Source organism: Taeniopygia guttata, chromosome 25, assembly GCF_048771995.1.
Source record: "Taeniopygia guttata chromosome 25, bTaeGut7.mat, whole genome shotgun sequence".
NCBI classification, from domain to species: domain Eukaryota; kingdom Metazoa; phylum Chordata; class Aves; order Passeriformes; family Estrildidae; genus Taeniopygia; species Taeniopygia guttata.
The window spans coordinates 7,713,983-7,731,542 of record NC_133050.1 but is presented as its reverse complement, the minus strand read 5'-3'; the positions used below and the strand labels follow the sequence as shown (position 1 = coordinate 7,731,542).

Below are 17,560 nucleotides of genomic sequence, written 5' to 3'. Positions count from 1 at the left end.
TGTTCCTTGTTCCCTAAAATGCTTCCCAAAAGGAATTTTCTTCTGGATGATTTCATTCATTTTTCCTGTCTGGTGCCAGCCAAGCCCAGGTGGGGAAAATTGCTTTTTGGGGGGATTTTTTGGCTTTTTTGGACCATTTCCTGGTTGAAAATTTTCCTTTTGGGACCTGGGGGATGAACTGGTGGAGAAATCCATGGAGAAATCCAGCCTGGCCAAGGGAATTCCAGGTGGGATTTGTGCCTCTAAAAACACCCCAAAAAAAACCCCAAAAAAATCCCCAAATACCCCTGAACACCCCAACAACTTTGCCACCCCAAAATCCTTCCAAGCTCCCATTCCAGAAGTTTCCAGGAGGAACCGTGGCTGTTTTTCCTGGATTAATTCATCCTGCGCTTCCCCATCCGTATTTTTTCTGTAAAAGTCTGATTTTTGGGAAATGATGGCTTTGGGTTTTTACCTCATCAGGTGCTTTCTCAAAAAGGAAGGAGGAGCCTCACAGGATGTTCCGGGTGGGTTTTTTTGGGTGGTTTTGGGTTTTTTTTTTTGCTGTTTAAAAATCATTTCCCGTCAGCAAAACCTCGTGGGAAAACTCCGAGCTGGGCTTCCCTGGAAAGCAGCGGGATGTGACCCAATCCTGGGATTTGATTTGGGTTGAAATCCTGGAATTTTTATCCCTGGAGGTGTCCAAGGAACTGCAAGGTGAGAGTTGGTGCCATCTTGGGTTGTTGGATCCTGGAGCTCTTCTCCAGCCTCAGGGATCCTGGAATTCCTGCTCCATCCACACTCAGAAAATTGGAAAAAGCAGTGAAATTTGGGGAAAGAAAAAGGCAAAAAACCCTCGTATTTCAAAGGTGTTCCGCCAAAACCAGCCAAGATTTTCCAACCACAGATCCACAACTGGAATTTTTCTGGCTTTTCCCAGCCATTCCACTGGGAAGGACCATCCCCACCCCCAGCTGATCCCAAATCCACCCAAATCCACCAACAACGAGGATTTGGCTTCTCCCAGGTGAGTTTTTGGGGACCTCCCGTCCTTCTCCTCCTTCTGTGGATCCCGTGGAGCTCCAAGCTGGGAAATTTGGGGTTTTCTCACCTTTCTGAGTGGTCCCACCCCTGGGGGGGATGGAGCAGATTTTGGGATGCTCCGAGGAGCCGCCCACATCCTTTAGCGGGATCGCTTTGAAGCTTCCACCTCTCCAGAGCTGGAAAATTCCGTGAAATTCCTTCAAAACTGGGTTTTCCCTCTTTTTTTTTCAGAGCAGTTTGAGGACCCCCAGCAGGATGAGAGAATTCTGGCGGAAAAACCAAATCCAAATTTTCTGCTTTTCTCCGCAGCTTTTTTGGGGCACGAAGCACAACCCCGTGCTTTGAATAATTTCCGACCGAAGAGGATAAAAGGCAAAAATTTGACTCAGTCAGCCCCCAGAAAACAGGAAATGAGAGGCCTGGGGGGGAAGGTCTTCCTGAGCCCCGGAGCGCTGGAGGCTCCGTGACCCCGGGATGGGCTCCGGCGCTTGGCTCCGGCTCCTCCTCACCCTTGGAGCTCTTTGGGGTATGTACGGTTTCCTCCCCAGTTTTGGGGGGTTTTGGGTGGTTTTTCTAGAATTGTGGGGTTTTTTTGGGTGGATCTGGAGGGGTTTAGGGCTTTGGGGCGGAGGTGCTCCAGGTGGGATGTGAGGAGTGTCCCTAAAACTCTGCCAGAGGGAGGAGGGGATTAAAATGCGATGGAAAAAAAATTCAGCTGGAAAAGTGAAGGATTTGGGTGAATTTTAGCGGGGTTGTGGGAGCCCTGAGGGATTAATTCAGTGCTGGAGGGAGCTGGGAGGCTCCAGAGGAAGATTCCCGGAGGATTGGCTCAAATCACTGGGCTGGGAGATTCCCAAGGAATAAAATCATGGAATGGTTTGGGTTGAAGGACCTTGAGGATCGCCAGCTTCCAAACCTTTGCCATGGGACAACTTCCAAGAAAATGGGGCCAATCCCTGGTTTTGGGGGGTCTGGAGAGGCAAAATTCCCTCTGGGCTTCCAGTTGAAATTCCAGGCTCCACCCATAGGAGGTCATTTCCCATTTCCTTTTTCCCTTTTCCCTTTTCCCTTTTCATTTTTCTTCCTTTTTTTTTTTTCATTTCCTGTTTCCTTTCCAGGGCAAAACCAATGAAAAAGACTTTGGGAAAAGTGGGGGTGGCACAATGGGGACCCTTCTGTGCTTTTGGGAGCTCCAGATTTGGCTCCTCCTCTTCCTTCTCCTCCTCTCACAATTTCCTACAAAAACAAAATTTGTTTACTCAGAAATGAGGGAAAATCTGAACTGAGGAAAATTTGAATCAAGGAAAATCTGAATCATTGGCTTGGAATAAAAATCAGTGAAGGTGTTTTGGGAGGAAAAAATCCTCCCACGGGGAATCCTGGTGTGTGGGAGATGAAACCCCTCAAATTTTTTTTCCAAAACAATAACCCTGCTGTGGGATTTGTACCTGAGCCTGCTCCCTGGTGGCTGCAATTCCCAAAGTCCCAGGATATTTGAAGTTGGGAAAGAGACTCCTTTGGATTTGGGGTCTCACCTTTGGATTTTGGGTCTCACCTTTGGATTTGGAGACTCTTCTTCTGATTTGGGGTCTCTCCTGTGGATTTGGGGTCTCTCCTTTGGATTTGGGGTTTCTGTCTTGGATTTGGGGTTTCTGTCTTGGATTTGGGGTCTCCCCTTTGGATTTGGGGTCTCCCCTTTGGATTTGGGGTCTCATCCTTGGACCTGGAGGTTTCCCCCGTGGATCTGGGATCCTGTGGATCACCAGGCTGGATCCAGCATCATCCCTGACCCGATCCCGGAGGATTCCTGGGATTGGGATGAGGATGGATCCCAACCATTCCAGGGCTGGGATGAGGACGATCCCCGTGAACCTCAACCCTTCTCCCTCGCCTCTTCCCAGGGATCGGAGCCAGGGAAAAGGTGCTGGGAATTCTGGGGGAGGCGACGTTCCTGCGGATCCCTCGCGAGCTCCGGGAACGCACCGAGGAATGCGGGGAAGCCTCCTGGAAAAAAACCATAGAGGAGCCGCTGAAGAAGAAATTCCTGCTGAAGATTTCCGGCGGGAATTACACGGAGTTCGAGCCGGAGCGGATGCGCTTCCACAAGGAGGACTTTTCCCTGGAAATCCTCAACACCAGCCGGGATGACCGGCGGCTCTACGAGTACAGCGTCAGCAAAGGGCCGGAGGAGGAGGTCTGGCAGATCCAGCTGGAAGTGTTCGGTAAAAAATTCCTCCAGGAATCGCCGTGATGGTGATCCCGGCTTTTTCCTGGATGATTCTGGCCCTTTCCTGGATGATTCTGGCTTTTTCCTGGATGTTCCTCCAGGTTTTTTCCTGGATGTTCCTCCAGGCTTTTTTCTGGATGTTCCTCCAGGCTTTTTCCTGGATGTTCCTGGCTTTTTCTTGGGTGATTCTGGCATTTTGGGAGCAGGTCTGGGAGGTGGCTGGTGGTCAAGGGGCTGTGAAATGCCCACTTTGATGCCCAAAAAAATCCTGGAATTTCCATTTCTCCCTTTTCCGGAGCTGGAGGCCGATCCCAGCCTTTTGCTGGAATCTCCTGGCTTTCTGTTGGATATTCCCAGCCTTCCCCTGGAATTTCCCGCTGTTTTTCCTGGATGCTGCTGTTTTTTTCTGGGTGCTCTCAGCCTTTTGGGAGCAGCTCTGGGGCGCGGGTGGCGATCACGGAGGTGGAAAACGCCGACCTCCGTTCCCAAATCCTGGAATTCCCATCTCTCCCCAGAGCCGGTGTCCGACCCCACCATCCGGATCCTCCGTCGGGAATCCTCCAACGGCAGCTGCTCCCTGGAGCTGCGCTGCTCCTCGGAGCGGGGGGACGAGGTTTCCTACAGCTGGGCCAGCCGGGACAACGGCACCGGCACCGGGGGGATCTGCGCCGGCAGCGGCGGCGTCCTGAACCTCTCCTACGCCCTGCGGAGCGCGGCCTTCGGCTGCGTCTGCACCGCCAGCAACCCCGTCAGCCGCCGCCACGCCGCCTTCCACTCCCAGCAGTGCGGCGCCGAGCAGTGGGGTAGGTCCCGCGAACCCCGGAATCCTGGAATTCCAGAACGCTGGAACCCCGGAAACCTAGAGTCTTGGAATTCCAGAATCCTGGAACCCCGGAAACCTAGAATCTTGGAATTCCAGAATCCTGGAACCCCGGAAACCTAGAGTCTTGGAATTCCAGAATCCTGGAACCCCAGAAACCTAGAATCTTGGAATTCCAGAATCCTGGAACTCCAGAATCCTGGAACCCCGGAAACCTAGAATATTGGAATTCCAGAATCCTGGAACTCCAGAACCCAGGAATGCTGGAACCCTAGGATCCTGGAATCATAGAATCCTGGGATCCGGTAAACCCAGAATTCCAAAACCCTAAAATCCTGGAATCTCCAGAATCCTGGAATCCCCAAGTCCTGGGATCCCCAAATCCTGGGATCCCAGAAGCCCAGAATCCTGGAATTCCAGAACCCTGGAACCCTACAATCCTGGAATCCTGGGATTCTTTAAACCCAGAATCCTGGAACCCCAGAACCCTGGGATCTTGTAATTCCAGAATCCTGGGATCCCAGAACCCCAGAATCCTGGAACCCCAGAACCCAGGAATCCTGGAATTCCAGAACCCTGGAACCCTACAATCCTGGGATCCCGGAACCCTGGAATTCTGAAACCCTAGAATCCTGGAATCCTGGGATCCTGTAAACCCAGAATCCTGGAACCCCAGAACCCTGGGATCCTGTAATTCCAGAATCCTGGGATCCCAGAACCCCAGAATCCTGGAACCCCAGGATCCTGGAATTCCAGAACCCTGGAATCACATATAAGGGATTTATTTGCCCAATAAGGCAAATAAAGAGAGCTCAGAGGTGTTTCCTGTTCCTTTGTGTTTCCTGTTCTGCAGCAAATCAACCCCAAATTAGGTGACAGAGGTGACAAATTCAGCCTCCGAGTCCGGTGATGAAGTGACAAAAACCAGCCCCAAAATCAGATGACAAAAATCAGCCCCAAAATCAGGTGACAGGTGTGACAAAAACCATCCCCAAAATCAGGTGACAGGTGACAAAAATCACCTCCAAAATCAGGGGACAAAGTGATGGAAATTAGCCCCAAAATCAGGTGACAGGTGTGACAAAAACCACCTCCAAAATCAGGGGACAAAGTGATGGAAATTAGCCCCAAAATCCGGTGACAGGTGGCAAAAACCACCTCCAAAATCAGGGGACAAAGTGATGGAAATTAGCCCCAAATCAGGTGACAGAGGTGACAAAAACCAGTCCCAAAATCAGGTGACAGAGGTGACAAAAACCAGCCCCAAAATCAGGTGACAGAGGTGACAAAAACCAGCCCCAAAATCAGGTGACAGAGGTGACAAAAACCATCCCCCAAATCAGGTGACAGAGGTGACAAAAACCAGCCCCAAAATCAGGTGACAGAGGTGACAAAAGGCTCAGGGTGACGTGGCACCACTTCCCTTGTGTGTCCCCTCCCGTCCCAGATGTCCCCAAGGTGAGGACAGAGCTCCTGGTGCCTCTGGTGGCACTCGGTGTCATCGTCATCATCATCATCATCATCATCGTGGTCATCATCACCTTCAGGGCCACCCGCTCAGCCAAATGTGAGTTTGGGGGTCCTGGAGTGGGTGGGGGTCCCCCAAAATCCCGGAGGTTGGGAAGGAGTTCCGAGGCCATCGAGTCCAAGCTGTGACTGGTCCCCACGCGGTCACCCGGTGTCCCCAGGGACGGCAGCTGGACACGGGAGGAACTGGGATTGGGAGCGCTGAGAAAATCCTGAAAGGAGAATTCCTGAGGGAGCTGGGGGGGCTCAGCCTGGAGAAAAGGGGGATCCAGGGGGGATTTGGGATCTGATCCCCGGGGGGATTTGGGATCTGATCCCAGGGGGGATTTGGGATCTGATCCCCGGGGGGATTTGGGATCTGATCCCAGGGGGGATTTGGGATCTGATCCCAGGGAATGGGACAGGACAAGAGGGAATGGTCTCGAGCTGTGCCAGGGTGGGAAATTTGGGAAAATCCCTCCTGGAAAAGGGCGGCCAGGCCTTGGAAGGGGCTCAGGGAGGGGTGGAGTGGCCGCCCCTGGAGGTGTCCGAGGAATTCCAGGAGATTCCTCGGGATGACCAAGGGGGAGCCAGACACCGGTCGGACTGGGTGACCTTGGAATTCTTTTCCAACCTGGCTGATCCCGGGATTGTGCGACCCCTCCCCACCCCACAGGTGACCCAGACCCCTCCCAGGTCACCCCGGCCAGCGCCACCATCTACGCCCAGGTGCAGCGGGTGCAGGTGAGGGGGAAAAAGGGGGAAAAAAGAGGGAAAAGGGGGGAGAAAGCCGGGGAAAAAAGGGTGAAGAAAAGGGGGAATAAACTCGAGTGACACAACTTGCTGAGCCCCCAACATCCCACGGTGGCTTTGGGGACAAACCCCGCGATTTCCCCCTTTTCCGAGCCCCACTGGGCACAACCCCGGCAGGAGAAGGTGGTGGCAGGACCGGGGTGGCCCCGTGGGGACCCTCGGGTCACTGCCCAGCCTTTGTCACCTCCCTCAGAAGCCCAAAGGGACCGTCCCCAACGCCACCCCTCTGTCCTGCACCACCATCTACGCCACGGCCACCGGGCCACCCGCGGCCCCCGACGGAGCGCCCCGGTCCCCAGCCGGGTCCCCAACCCCGCGGGGATGCTCCCCGCTGTCCCAGGTAAGGGGGACCATCCCCAGTCCCCACCCGTGGGGCACCCTTGGTCAGGCCACCTCACTGACCCCTTTGTCCCCCCATTTTGTGCCCCCCAAGGAGCCCACGACGGTTTACGCCAGCGTGACCCTTCCGGTGGCCTGAGCCTCCCCGGGATCCGCGGTCCCGGCTGGAATCGCTGCCGATCCCGGGGGAATCCTTCGCGGATCCCAGAGCAGATCCCAGAGGAATTGGGGGAACTCTCCGGAGCGAGCGAGCAGCGGTGTCCCCGACGTGATGTGGGATGGTCACGCGAGGCCTGATCCCAATTAACGCCCGGTAAATGATCCCAATTAATGCCTGGGAACAGCCACGAGGATTTTTGGGATGAGGGAGAGGAGGCGCCACCCCTTTCGATCCTGATCCCAAAGAAAATCCCAGTCCCGGGATCGCCTCTCCCACCCCATCCCCACCCGGAATTCCAGCCTAGAATTCCTGATTCCCAAAGAAATTCCCGCTCCCTCCCCATGCCCGAGGAGTAATCCAGGCTCTAATCAGCCAATTAATTAATTAAACAGGTTCATTGTGCAGCTCAGCGGTATTTGCACCAAGAAAAAGAGAATACAAGGATTCCCAAACTTTCCAAGCCCTAAAAACCCCACAAAATTCCCACTCCCCGCCCATCCCGCCTGTCCAATCCCAAATCCATCCCTTCTGCAGTTTCCCATCCCCAGATCTTCGCTCCCAGGCACAGCCGGGGGTGGAATTTTGGGGGAAAACCCCGAATTTCTGGATATTTCTGTTCCATCGGGTGGGATCCCAGCGGCCGCTGGAGTTTCCAGGAGAAGAATTCCACAGGGATGGGAATTCCGGGGTTTTAGGGGCGCTGGTGGCCGGCGGGATTTGGGAAGCCCAGGCGCCTGTAACCCCCGTTATCCTGCAAGGAAACGGGTGGGAATTGGGGCGTTTTTGAGAAGTTTTGATTCCACAACTCCTGGATTTTGGTGTTCCAAGGGTCAGTTTGAGGTCGGAACCCCCAAATTTGGGACCCTGCCCTGACATTCCAAACAAACCTTCCCGGGAATTCTTCCTCCTCTCCCTCCACCAGCAGCAGCTGCCCACGAGGAGCAGGGTCAGCCCCTCGGCCACAGCCATGACCAGGGGTCTCCAGCGGCTGAAATTGTCTGGAATTCCTGGAAAAGAATCCCAGAATCCTAGAATTAGGCTTTGATTTGGGGTCCCTTCCCATCTGAACTGTCTCAGGATTCCCTGAATCTCTAACTTGATATTTTTGCATTACATAAAATCAAAATGTATATATTGTATGTATATAAAATATCTATTTATATGAAAATAGGTATATTTCTATATAAAAATAAGTATACATTATATATAGAAATAAGAATAGTGTATAAATATATATTATATATAAGTATATATTTATATATAAAAATAAGTATACATTATATATAGAAATAAGTATAGTATATAAATACATATTATATATATAAGTATATCTTTTAGAGATATAAATGGATTTTATTTATGCAACTATAGATTTTACACAGAATACATGCAATAATGATGTATATTACATACAAAAGTTAATTTTAAATGCCATAATTTACATCTCCATAAAGGCTTTTCCCCGAATATTTCCAGCGCTGTAAGCACAGTTATTCCCCCTCCCGGCCGGTAAACCCGGAACGCTCAGCCCCAGCCCGCGGGTCCCTCCCGGCTCCCCGAGCCCGGGATGCGCGGGGAGCTCACCTGGGCAGGTGAGCGGGGCGCGGGCCGCGCTCCAGCCCGCGGGGCCGCTGACGTTGCAGAGGCAGATTTGGGGTTCCGCGCCCTCGGGGAGCCTCCGGACCAGGCGGGAGGGGATCCCCGGGATCGGGTCCGGGCCCGGCCCCGGGAGCGGCCCCGGGCCCTCCCCCGGCGGGGCCCCGGGACAGGCCCAGCTGTAGGAGACGTTCCCGGGGCTGGAGCAGAGCAGGGCCAGGCGGCACCAGCCCCGGCCCCGCTGCAGGATTTGGGATTTCAGCTCCGGCTGCGCCACGGGCTCTGCGGGGACAGCCGCGGTGACAGGGCACAGAGCGACACGGGCACAGGGGACACGGGGAGCCAGCCACTCACCCCACACGGACACACGGAAGCACCGGGACAAAATCCGGGAGGAACTCTCGAACTCGGCCCTATAGACCCCGTTATCTGCCCCGTGAGCCGGGGAGATGCACAGGGAGAGGTTTCCCTGATGGAATTTCGCTCTCCCGTGGAAAGAACCTCTGGGATAGGAGACAGTTCCATCCCTCCTGGCCGTCAGGATCTGCTGCAACGTTGATGAATTAATTTCCACTTTCCATTGGATGCTTATCCAGTTCCACAGGGGTTTCTCCGGCACCAGGCACAGCGATCCTCCCGCGGCCACCGCTCGGTTTTGGCATTCCAGGGATCGGGGGTTTTGCTTTCCCTTTGCCGCCAGCGCCGGGGACACTCGGGGACATGGCGATGGCTCCGCTGTCCCCAGCTCGGACACCCCAGCAGCAGGGGAGGAATACCCAACCCCAAAATGCACTTTCCAACCCCAAAATCCCTGTTCCAGCCCCAAAAAACCTCCCCGTTCCAGCCCCAAAACGTTGTCCTTAAGGTCCCTTGCATCCCAAACCAGGCTGGACCAGCAGCTCCCAGTTCCTCACCAGGGCAGAGGAATCAGAGCTTATTTTTAGGATTTTTAATCCATCTTTAAAGGACCTTTAAAAAATATTTTTTAGAACATTTTAAGATCACTTTTTAATCTGCTCCAGCTTACTTCCCCCTCTCCCCAAAATTTCACCACGACCGTCGGCATGTGACCTCAGTCATCCGGATTGGAGAAGTGCTGCTTCCCCAGAATGGCCATTGTCCCACTTTCGGGGCGGCTTTTTGGGGGTTTGGGGGGGCCTGGAGCAGCTCCTGTATGGCCCAGGCTGGGGGAGCTGGGGCTGGTCCCACGGAGCACCTGAGCTGTTCACACGCAGCCACGGTGACTCTCCTGGTCCAGCCTCATCCTTCCATGGAAATTCTGGCGCTTTTTCCCCAACAATACCTCAAATATCCATGACTGTGCCTTTCAAAAGCCATTTGCTTGACGTCATTTCCGTCCCAACCACATCCAAAGCCCCTCGCCCCACCCAGGCACAGAAAAACCATCCAGGTTCTCTTCTTCTTCCTGTTTGTGGCACGGTTTTTGCGTGCTGATGGCCCAAAATCCTCTCCATTTCCGGACGCCCATGGACGTGTCTTGGATCCCTCTTCTCGCCTTCCTCATGCTCCTCCAGCAAACCGGTGAGTGCCAGGTGCTCCTTGTCCCTGGGAAGGGGATTTTGGGGTGCTTTGAGGGTTTTTAGGGTCAGGGGAGAGCGGGGATGGGTGGGACCACCCGAGCAGCACCACGGGGTGGATCCGTGCCCAGAGTGGGATCCACGGATCTCCCGCTGCCATGGAAACCTGCTGGGAGAGGGTTGGTGTCCACCTCTGGTCCAGCCTCTGGCCAGCTGCTGCCTGGGGAGCTCCTGGCAGAAGTTATTCCGTGGATTCGCCATCCCTGCAGTGACCGAGGCTGGGATGGACCCACCTGGGACGCTGGAAGCTTCCAGGAGGTGGAACGGGATAATTTTAGGTTCCCTCCCAACCCAAACCTTTCCAGAATTCCCTGATTCTCCTCCAAGGAGCAGCTGCACGTCTGGCCAGGAGGTCCCTGTCCTGCTTGGGTCGCTGAGCTCGGACTTTGGTGCTCGGAGCGAACCTTTCCGACCTTCTCAAGCCATCTCCAGCTTTCTCCCTTCCACTTTCACCTCCAGGCTCCCTCCTCGTGTCCCTCTGCACATGCCAGGCGCTCCTTGTCCCTTGGCAGGGAGCCCGTGGTGGGTTTGGGGTGGTTTAGGGACCCTCAGGAGGGTGGGGATGTGTGGGATCAGCTCCGCAGGGGTGGAGAAGGGGGCAGCCTCTCAGAGATGGGGCAACCAGGGCGAACGATGGGGCAAACAGGAGAAAAGATGCCCAGGCCGCTCTCCTGGCCATGGGACCCCTCTGAAAAGGAGCGATCAGGTCCACATCTGGTCCAGATGTGCTCCAAACATCTGCTCTACCCTCAGCTCCTGCTCCTCTCCGCGTTGCCTCACGATTTTTGCAGGTCTCGTCTTGGGGTGTTTTTTGGGTGAAAAGAGGGAAATTGGGCAAGGTTTGGCCACAGCCCTTCCCCACAGCCTCTGGGGGTGTTTATCATATGAACCATCCTGTGGCTGCGTTATTCAGCAAATTTCCCACGAGTTTATCTTCCCCAGCAGCTTTTTCCTGCCACATGCTCTGCTGCCCGTGTCCCAGTGTGCCCTGAGGCTGAGGGAGACAGAAATTCCGAGCCCGACCTCGGGGCTGAGCCAGGACCAGTTCCCTGTTAGAAAAACCGGGAAGAAAAACTCCATTCCCAGTATAAATCAGGTGGCGCGGTTGATTGGAAATGGGAAGTCACGAAAACGATTAAAACAACTCCTTCCTCCTTGAACCACTGCCCAGGGTCATGGAGGGAAGGATGGGACCAGAGCGGCCTTGGACCTTGTCCGGGGCTGCATCCAAAGGAGAGTGGGAGGGTTCTCATCTCTGGAATGATGAGAGTCCACCTGGAATGGTGAGACCCCACCTAGTCTTGTGAGACCCCACCTGGAATCGCCAGATCCCATCTGGAACCGCCAGATGCCACCAGACCTGGTGCCCCCAGCATGGGAAGGTCATGGAACTGCTGGAACAAGCCCACAGTTTCACAGGGGCCCTTCCCTGCGGCCACAGGGAATCTTCAGCCAGGAGAAGACGTGGTGGAGCTGCCCCACACACCCCTGGCAGCGTCCAAGGCCAGGCTGGACAGGGCTGGGAGCAGCCCGGGCTGGTGGAAGGTGTGGGGATTTTAGGAGAGCAGAATGAGAGGGATTTGGGGTCCCTCCCACCCGAACCTTTCCAGAATTCCCTGATTCTCCTCCAAGGAATGGCGTCTGGCCAGGAGCTCTCTGTCCTCTCAGTGACTCTTCCTGACCTTCCCATCTGCAGCTCCTCGTTCCCCTTTCCCTTTCAGTTCCTCTCTGGACTCTGGTCTCCACACGAGGCTGCGGGAGCTGAGCCTGGGGGTGGCCTCGTGCTCTTCCATCACCCAGGGACCCTTCCAGGAGCTCCCCATGAGCCTTCACACAGCCCCAGCCCTGATGGGCTTCATTCTCCACGTGCAGCAGCTTCATCCCACCTTGATTCCACCTTGGTCTCACCTTCATCCCACCTTTATCCTACATTCCCCCCAGCTCCATCCCACCCCATCCCAAGTTTCCTCCCCGTTTTCTCTCCCCAGTGAGCACCAGCGACACCAAGGACGTCTTCGGGGTCCTGGGTGGGTCCGTGACCTTCCACAGCCACAACAGAGGCAAGGAAGCAGCATTCTGGAATTTTGGGAATGATCCCATCGTGACTGTGCCGTTTGAGGATTCTTCTCCACCCATATTTTCAGTAGAAAAATTCAAAACCCGTTTTGCTGTCTCCGAGAACGGCCGTGCTCTCAGCATCTCCCTGCTGCAGATGGAGGATGCCGGGACCTACTCTGTGACCATCGGTGGGAAGAAGTCCACCTTCACCCTCCAGGTGTTCAGTAGGTGCTGTTTGTGCTCTTTCGGGGTTTCCACACTCCAAGAGAGGTTCGTGACACCGCTGTGCCCCCAGGGGAGCTGGCAGAGCCCACGGTGACCTGCGAGGCCCAGAACTGCTCGAGCGGGACCTGCAGCTTCTCCCTGCGCTGCTCCGCGCGCGGCGCCGGCGTCGGGAACATCTCCTACACCTGGAGGGTGCGGGATCGGCTGTGGGGCGAGGGCTCGGTGCTGCTGTGGGGGAACGAATCAGCCTGGGATGAGCCGGAGCCGCTGACGTGCACGGCACGGAACCCCGTCAGCAGCAGGAACGTCACCGTCAGCACCCCCGGCGTGCTCTGCACCGGTGAGAGCCGGGAGAGCTGGGGGAAGGTGGGACGGGCTGATCCCGGTTCCCTGAGAAACACGGGAACGTTGATCCCGGTCCCCTGAGAAACACGGGAATGCTGGGCTGGGATGGGCTGATCCCGGTTCCCTGAGAAACATGGGAACGCTGGGGCTGGGATGGGCTGATCCCGGTCCCCTGAGAAACATGGGAACGCTGATCCCGGTCCCCTGAGAAACACAGGAACGCTGGGGCTGGGATGGGCTGATCCCGGTTCCCTGAGAAACATGGGAACGCTGGGGCTGGGATGGGCTGATCCCGGTCCCCTGAGAAACATGGGAACGCTGATCCCGGTCCCCTGAGAAACACAGGAACGCTGGGGATGGGATGGGCTGATCCCGGTTCCCTGAGAAACACGGGAACGCTGGGGCTGGGATGGGCTGATCCCTGTTCCCTGAGAAACATGGGAAGTTTGGGCTGGGATGGGCTGATCCCGGTTCCCTGAGAAACATGGGAACGCTGATCCCGGTTCCCTGAGAAACACGGGAAGGTTGGGGCTGGGATTTGGGATGGGAAAGTTGAGGTTGGGATGGGCTGATCCCGATTCCCCGAGAGCCATGGGAACATTGGGATTCGGGGATGGGACAGGATCAGTGGAATGGAATTGATGGGATGGGAATGCTGAGGTTGGGATAAGCTGATCCTGCTCCCCTGGGATCTTCCACATCTTCTCCCTTTTCCAGGTGCCCTCTCCAGCATCCAGGCCGGGGTTGGGGTCGGGGTCGGGGTCATAGCTGTGGTTGTAGCTGTGGTGCTTTTATCGGTCTCCCTCTTGTTCTTCCGGAGATCCAAAGGTGAGCGTGGAAAAACATCCCTGGAGCCCTGGGAAGCAGGAGGGGACACCTGGGAGGGGGGCAGAGCCAGGATGGGGCAGATTTGGGGTGGATTTGGTGTGGATTTGAGGTAGATTTGGGACAGATTTGAGGTAGATTTGGGACAGATTTGGGGTGGATTTGGGGCAGATTTGGTGTGGGTTTGGTGTGGATTTGAGGCAGATTTGGGGTTCTGATTCTGTCGCATCTCCCCCAGGCTGGCAGAAATTCCATCTCTCCAAATCCAAGCCTGCGGACACAGGTGGGATTTCGGGGCAGTTCCTGGTGGGAATAGCCAGGGAATTGCATTTAGGATCGGGGGAATCATCCCCAGTGCCGTGGTTTGGGATCAGAGCTGAAGGACCCCGACCCCTCTGTCCTGGCAGGGAGTGGAAGGGGCTGATCCCGGGGGATGAGCCCAGATTCCTGAAATCCCATTTCCCCCCTTTATTTTTTGCTGGAAAATTTAATCCCAGACCACCAAGGGGGAGCTGGGAGCACAGCTGCGGGACCATGAAAAAAAAAGAGGGAATTCAGGGAAAAATAAAAGCTGGCAAGAGACATTTTGGGGGGAAAAGCCAGGAATTCCACTCGGTGACGCAGGGTTAGTCCAGCCAAGAATTCCAGAATCCCCGGGGCTGGAAAATCCCTCCAGAACCACCGAGTTCAGGTTGTGCCCGATCCCCACCTGCTCCAGGAATTCCAGTGGGAAATTTCGACCCCAAAATGGGATTTTAGAGGATTTAAATCCCCCTTTCCCCCTCCTCTGTTCTATGAGCAATGTGGGGATGACATGAAGAAGAAATAAATGGATTTTGTCCTCCAAAAGCGGACAGGAATTTGGGATTAAAAAAAAAAAGAAAAGAAAAAAAAAAAAGCAAAAAAGCGGATTTTCCCTGTCCTTGGTGCTGGAAGTTCATCCCAACCCCACAGCACCAGGGAGGGGGGATGAGGAACCATTCCCACCTTCAGCAGCTCCGAGGGGCTTTGGGCTCGAGGTTTCACCCAAGCCTGGACTCCTGAGGTTGGGATTCCCTCCACCCCCCGGCCAGGAGCACCCAGGGGGAATTCCCTGCATCCCAAACCCCCAAATTCCTGCTTTTCTCCCCAATTGCAGCGGCCACAGCCGAGTACACGACCGTGTACGCCGAGGTGGGCACCTCCCAGCTGGTGAGTCTGGGGCTGGGGACAGCCTGGGGACACCCTGGGGACAGCCTGGGGACACTCTGGGGACACCCAGGGACAGCCTGGGGACAGCCTGGGGACACCCCGGGGACAGCTGGACAGTCCCTGGCTCCATTTGAGAATTCCAAGTGGGATGTGCCACAGCCGGAGGTGGCCCAAGGGCACCTGAACGTGCCCAAAACTCCGTGCCCAGCCCCAAAAGCTGAGTTTTAGAGGGATCAGGGAGAAATGGGGATTTTGGGGTTGGGAGGGAGTTTAAAATTGTCCCATTCCAAGGGTGGGACACTTCCCACTGTCCCAGGAGCTCCAGCCTGGCCTTGGGACAGGCAGCACCTCCAGAATTGGGTCTTTGTGGGATCTCTGGTTTGGGATCTTTTCTCCAGCACCGAGCCCTGAAACTCTTCCCAAATCCTCTTCCCACAGCGCATCCCTAACGGAGTTAAAGCCGAGCCAGCGGACGGGGGATCCCCCAAAACCATTTATTCCCTGGTCCAGTGTCTGGAGAAGGTGAGCTGGGCAGCCCCGGGTGGGGGATGGAACCCCTGGAGCTGGGCGAGGACAGAGCGGTCCAGAGCCCTAAACCAAAGCCCTGGATCTCCATCCGAGGCTGGGATCACTCCCACCACCCCAAACCAAGCTCGTGTCCCTCTGTCCTCGCAGGCGGACCATGGGACGGCAGAAAATGCCACCAGGACCGGCCTGGAGCTGGTCTAGAAGCACCTGGGACTGGTCTAGAAGGACCTCAAACTGGACTAGAAGGTCCCAGAACCGGCTTAAAGGGCATGAAACTGGTTTAAAGGACATAAAACTGATTCAAAGGACATGAAACTTTTCAGAACATGAAACTGGCTTAAAAAATCTGGAAGTGATTTGAAAGTCTGCAGCTGTTTTAATGAGTCTGGACCTGGTTTACAAGAAACCAGAATTGGTTTAGAAGAACTTGGAACTGGTTTAAAAGACCCAGAACTGGTTTAGAAGGGCCTGGAACTGGTTTAAAGGGTCTCCACTCCCCGCTCAGACAGATGGACCCCACAAGGTGACTCTGGAACAGCTCCAGCGTCCCCCGTCCTGCTCTGGACCCGGATCGCGCTGATCTCACCCTCCCGGGATCTCCGCTTCTCCTCCTCATTGGTGCTGCCTCAGTTTCCCTCTCAGCAGCCTCAGTTTGGGATTTCAGGGAGGATTTTTGGGATCTCTCTCCAGACTTTTGGGATTCAGGCTCCGTTTGCCACCCTCTCCCACCGGGATCCTGGACTAAAACTCTGCCAAAGCTGCAGGGGCTTCAAGACAAGCTGGAGGAGACTCCTAAAAGGCGTTTGCCACGGAATCCCGGAATTCCCGAGGTTGGAAAAGCCCTCCAGGACCACCAGTTCCATCCTGGGATCAATCCTGGTCACCCAGACCAACATCCAGTGGGTTCCTTGGACACCTCCAGGGACGAGGGCTCCACACCGGCCCCTTTTGGGTGGAAACCCCTTTTTTTTTTTTTATTTTAAAAGGAATCATCTCAGGGAATCATTGGAAACTATTATTTGTAGATGATTTTTTTTTTTTTTTGCAAACAACTTTTCCGTAAATGATTTTTGGCTTTTCTCTTCTGCTGCATTCTGGGCCTTGCAAATCTTCAGCTTCTGGCTTGGTCGAAAACAACCAAAAATAACCCCAGGAAGCTGAAGAGAGAACAAGAAGCTTCCCCTGTAACATCGGTGTGGTTTTGGCACCTGTTCCCTTCCCCCACCTCCAGAACTTTCTAAATTGTGCAGCACCCACCCTCCCCCCCAAAAAACCCCAAACCTCAGCCCCACCAACCCCTGCAGGGCCAGGAGCTGGGATCTGGGATCTGGGATCTGGGATCTGGAATTTGGGATCTGGAATTTGGGGTGGATCTGAGGGAAAACGGGACATGGAGAGCGACTTTGGTGTCTTTGGGTTTTAATTTTGTGTGAGGGATTTTTGCTGCACTGGGTGGATTCCCAGCAGGATTCTGGGCATCCCAGCAGGAATCCCAGCCGGAATTTGGGGATCCCAGCAGGAATCTGGGAATCCCAGCAGGAATTTGGGAATCCCAGAAGAAATCCCAGCAGGAATCTGGGAATCCCAGCAGGAATTTGGGAATCCCAGAGGAAATCCCAGCAGGAATATGCAGATCCCAGCAGGAATTTGGGCATCCCAGTGGGAATCCCAGCAGGAATCTGGGAATCCCAGCAGGAATCTGGGGACCCCAGCAATAATTTGGGAATCCCAGCAGGAATTTGGGGATCCCAGCAGGAATCTCAACAGGAATTTGGAGATCCCAGCAGGAATTTAGAGATCCCAGCAGGAATCTCCAGGAGCAGAATTCCTTTGTGATGTGCGTCCTGCTGGGGGACAAGGACCCAACGGGGGGACACAGGACACGTTCCCCCTTTCCCTGCTCCCCAAATCCACCTGGAAACGGCAGAAATCGCCCCAAAACCACAACCTGGCCTGGATTTTCCAGAACGCCTCCGGAATTCTGGGAATTCCCTTCCCGCTGCTCTTTGTCTGTGCCTTGGTGAATTATTCACGGATGGAACCGGAGCTGCCTTTGATGTGTCTGGAATAAAAATTCCAGGCGCATCCCAGGGCCCTTCCTGCCTGCACTTTATTTTTTGGAATAAAACCGGCATTGCTGTGGAATAATTGGTGTTTTCCCTGTGTTTTCCCTGTGTTTTTTAACATTTATTGAATTTTTGGAATGCTATTTTGAGTTAAAAGCAACTCAGGTTTTGTACGGGAGGGATTTGCCCACCGGGCTCCAAATCTGCCCCTGGAATTCCAATCCTTGGCTTGGATCG

General features: G+C 54.7%; 3 protein-coding genes across 4 annotated transcripts; 2 read left to right on the top strand and 1 right to left on the bottom strand.

Moving 5' to 3' along the window:
* The first annotated feature begins 65 nt into the window (after positions 1 to 65).
* SLAMF1 (signaling lymphocytic activation molecule family member 1) lies at positions 66 to 7,543 on the top strand. The gene is made up of 8 exons (XM_072918509.1): positions 66 to 1,009; positions 1,336 to 1,552; positions 2,928 to 3,248; positions 3,769 to 4,056; positions 5,521 to 5,640; positions 6,256 to 6,323; positions 6,586 to 6,732; positions 6,826 to 7,543. Exons 2-8 carry the CDS (start codon positions 1,501 to 1,503, stop codon positions 6,868 to 6,870), a joined length of 1,041 nt encoding a protein of 346 aa, XP_072774610.1. The 5' UTR covers positions 66 to 1,009; positions 1,336 to 1,500; the 3' UTR covers positions 6,871 to 7,543.
* On the bottom strand, positions 7,510 to 9,839 carry LOC140680565 (uncharacterized). The gene is made up of 4 exons (XM_072918367.1): positions 9,830 to 9,839; positions 8,476 to 9,396; positions 7,779 to 7,898; positions 7,510 to 7,642 (listed from the first exon to the last, which is right to left on the bottom strand). Exons 1-4 carry the CDS (start codon positions 9,837 to 9,839, stop codon positions 7,638 to 7,640), a joined length of 1,056 nt encoding a protein of 351 aa, XP_072774468.1. The 3' UTR covers positions 7,510 to 7,637.
* On the top strand, positions 9,532 to 17,405 carry LOC115498496 (SLAM family member 9). 2 transcript variants are annotated; one of them, XM_030291628.4, is made up of 8 exons: positions 9,542 to 10,029; positions 12,074 to 12,367; positions 12,439 to 12,708; positions 13,431 to 13,541; positions 13,777 to 13,821; positions 14,677 to 14,729; positions 15,168 to 15,251; positions 15,405 to 17,405. In XM_030291628.4, exons 1-8 carry the CDS (start codon positions 9,942 to 9,944, stop codon positions 15,456 to 15,458), a joined length of 999 nt encoding a protein of 332 aa, XP_030147488.4. In that variant the 5' UTR covers positions 9,542 to 9,941; the 3' UTR covers positions 15,459 to 17,405. The 2 variants fall into 2 exon arrangements, 1 of the variants encoding a protein (XP_030147488.4); XR_012051930.1 differs by lacking the exon at positions 15,405 to 17,405 and having other exon boundaries at positions 9,532 to 10,029; positions 13,777 to 14,729; positions 15,168 to 15,252.
* Positions 17,406 to 17,560: the final 155 nt, after the last annotated feature.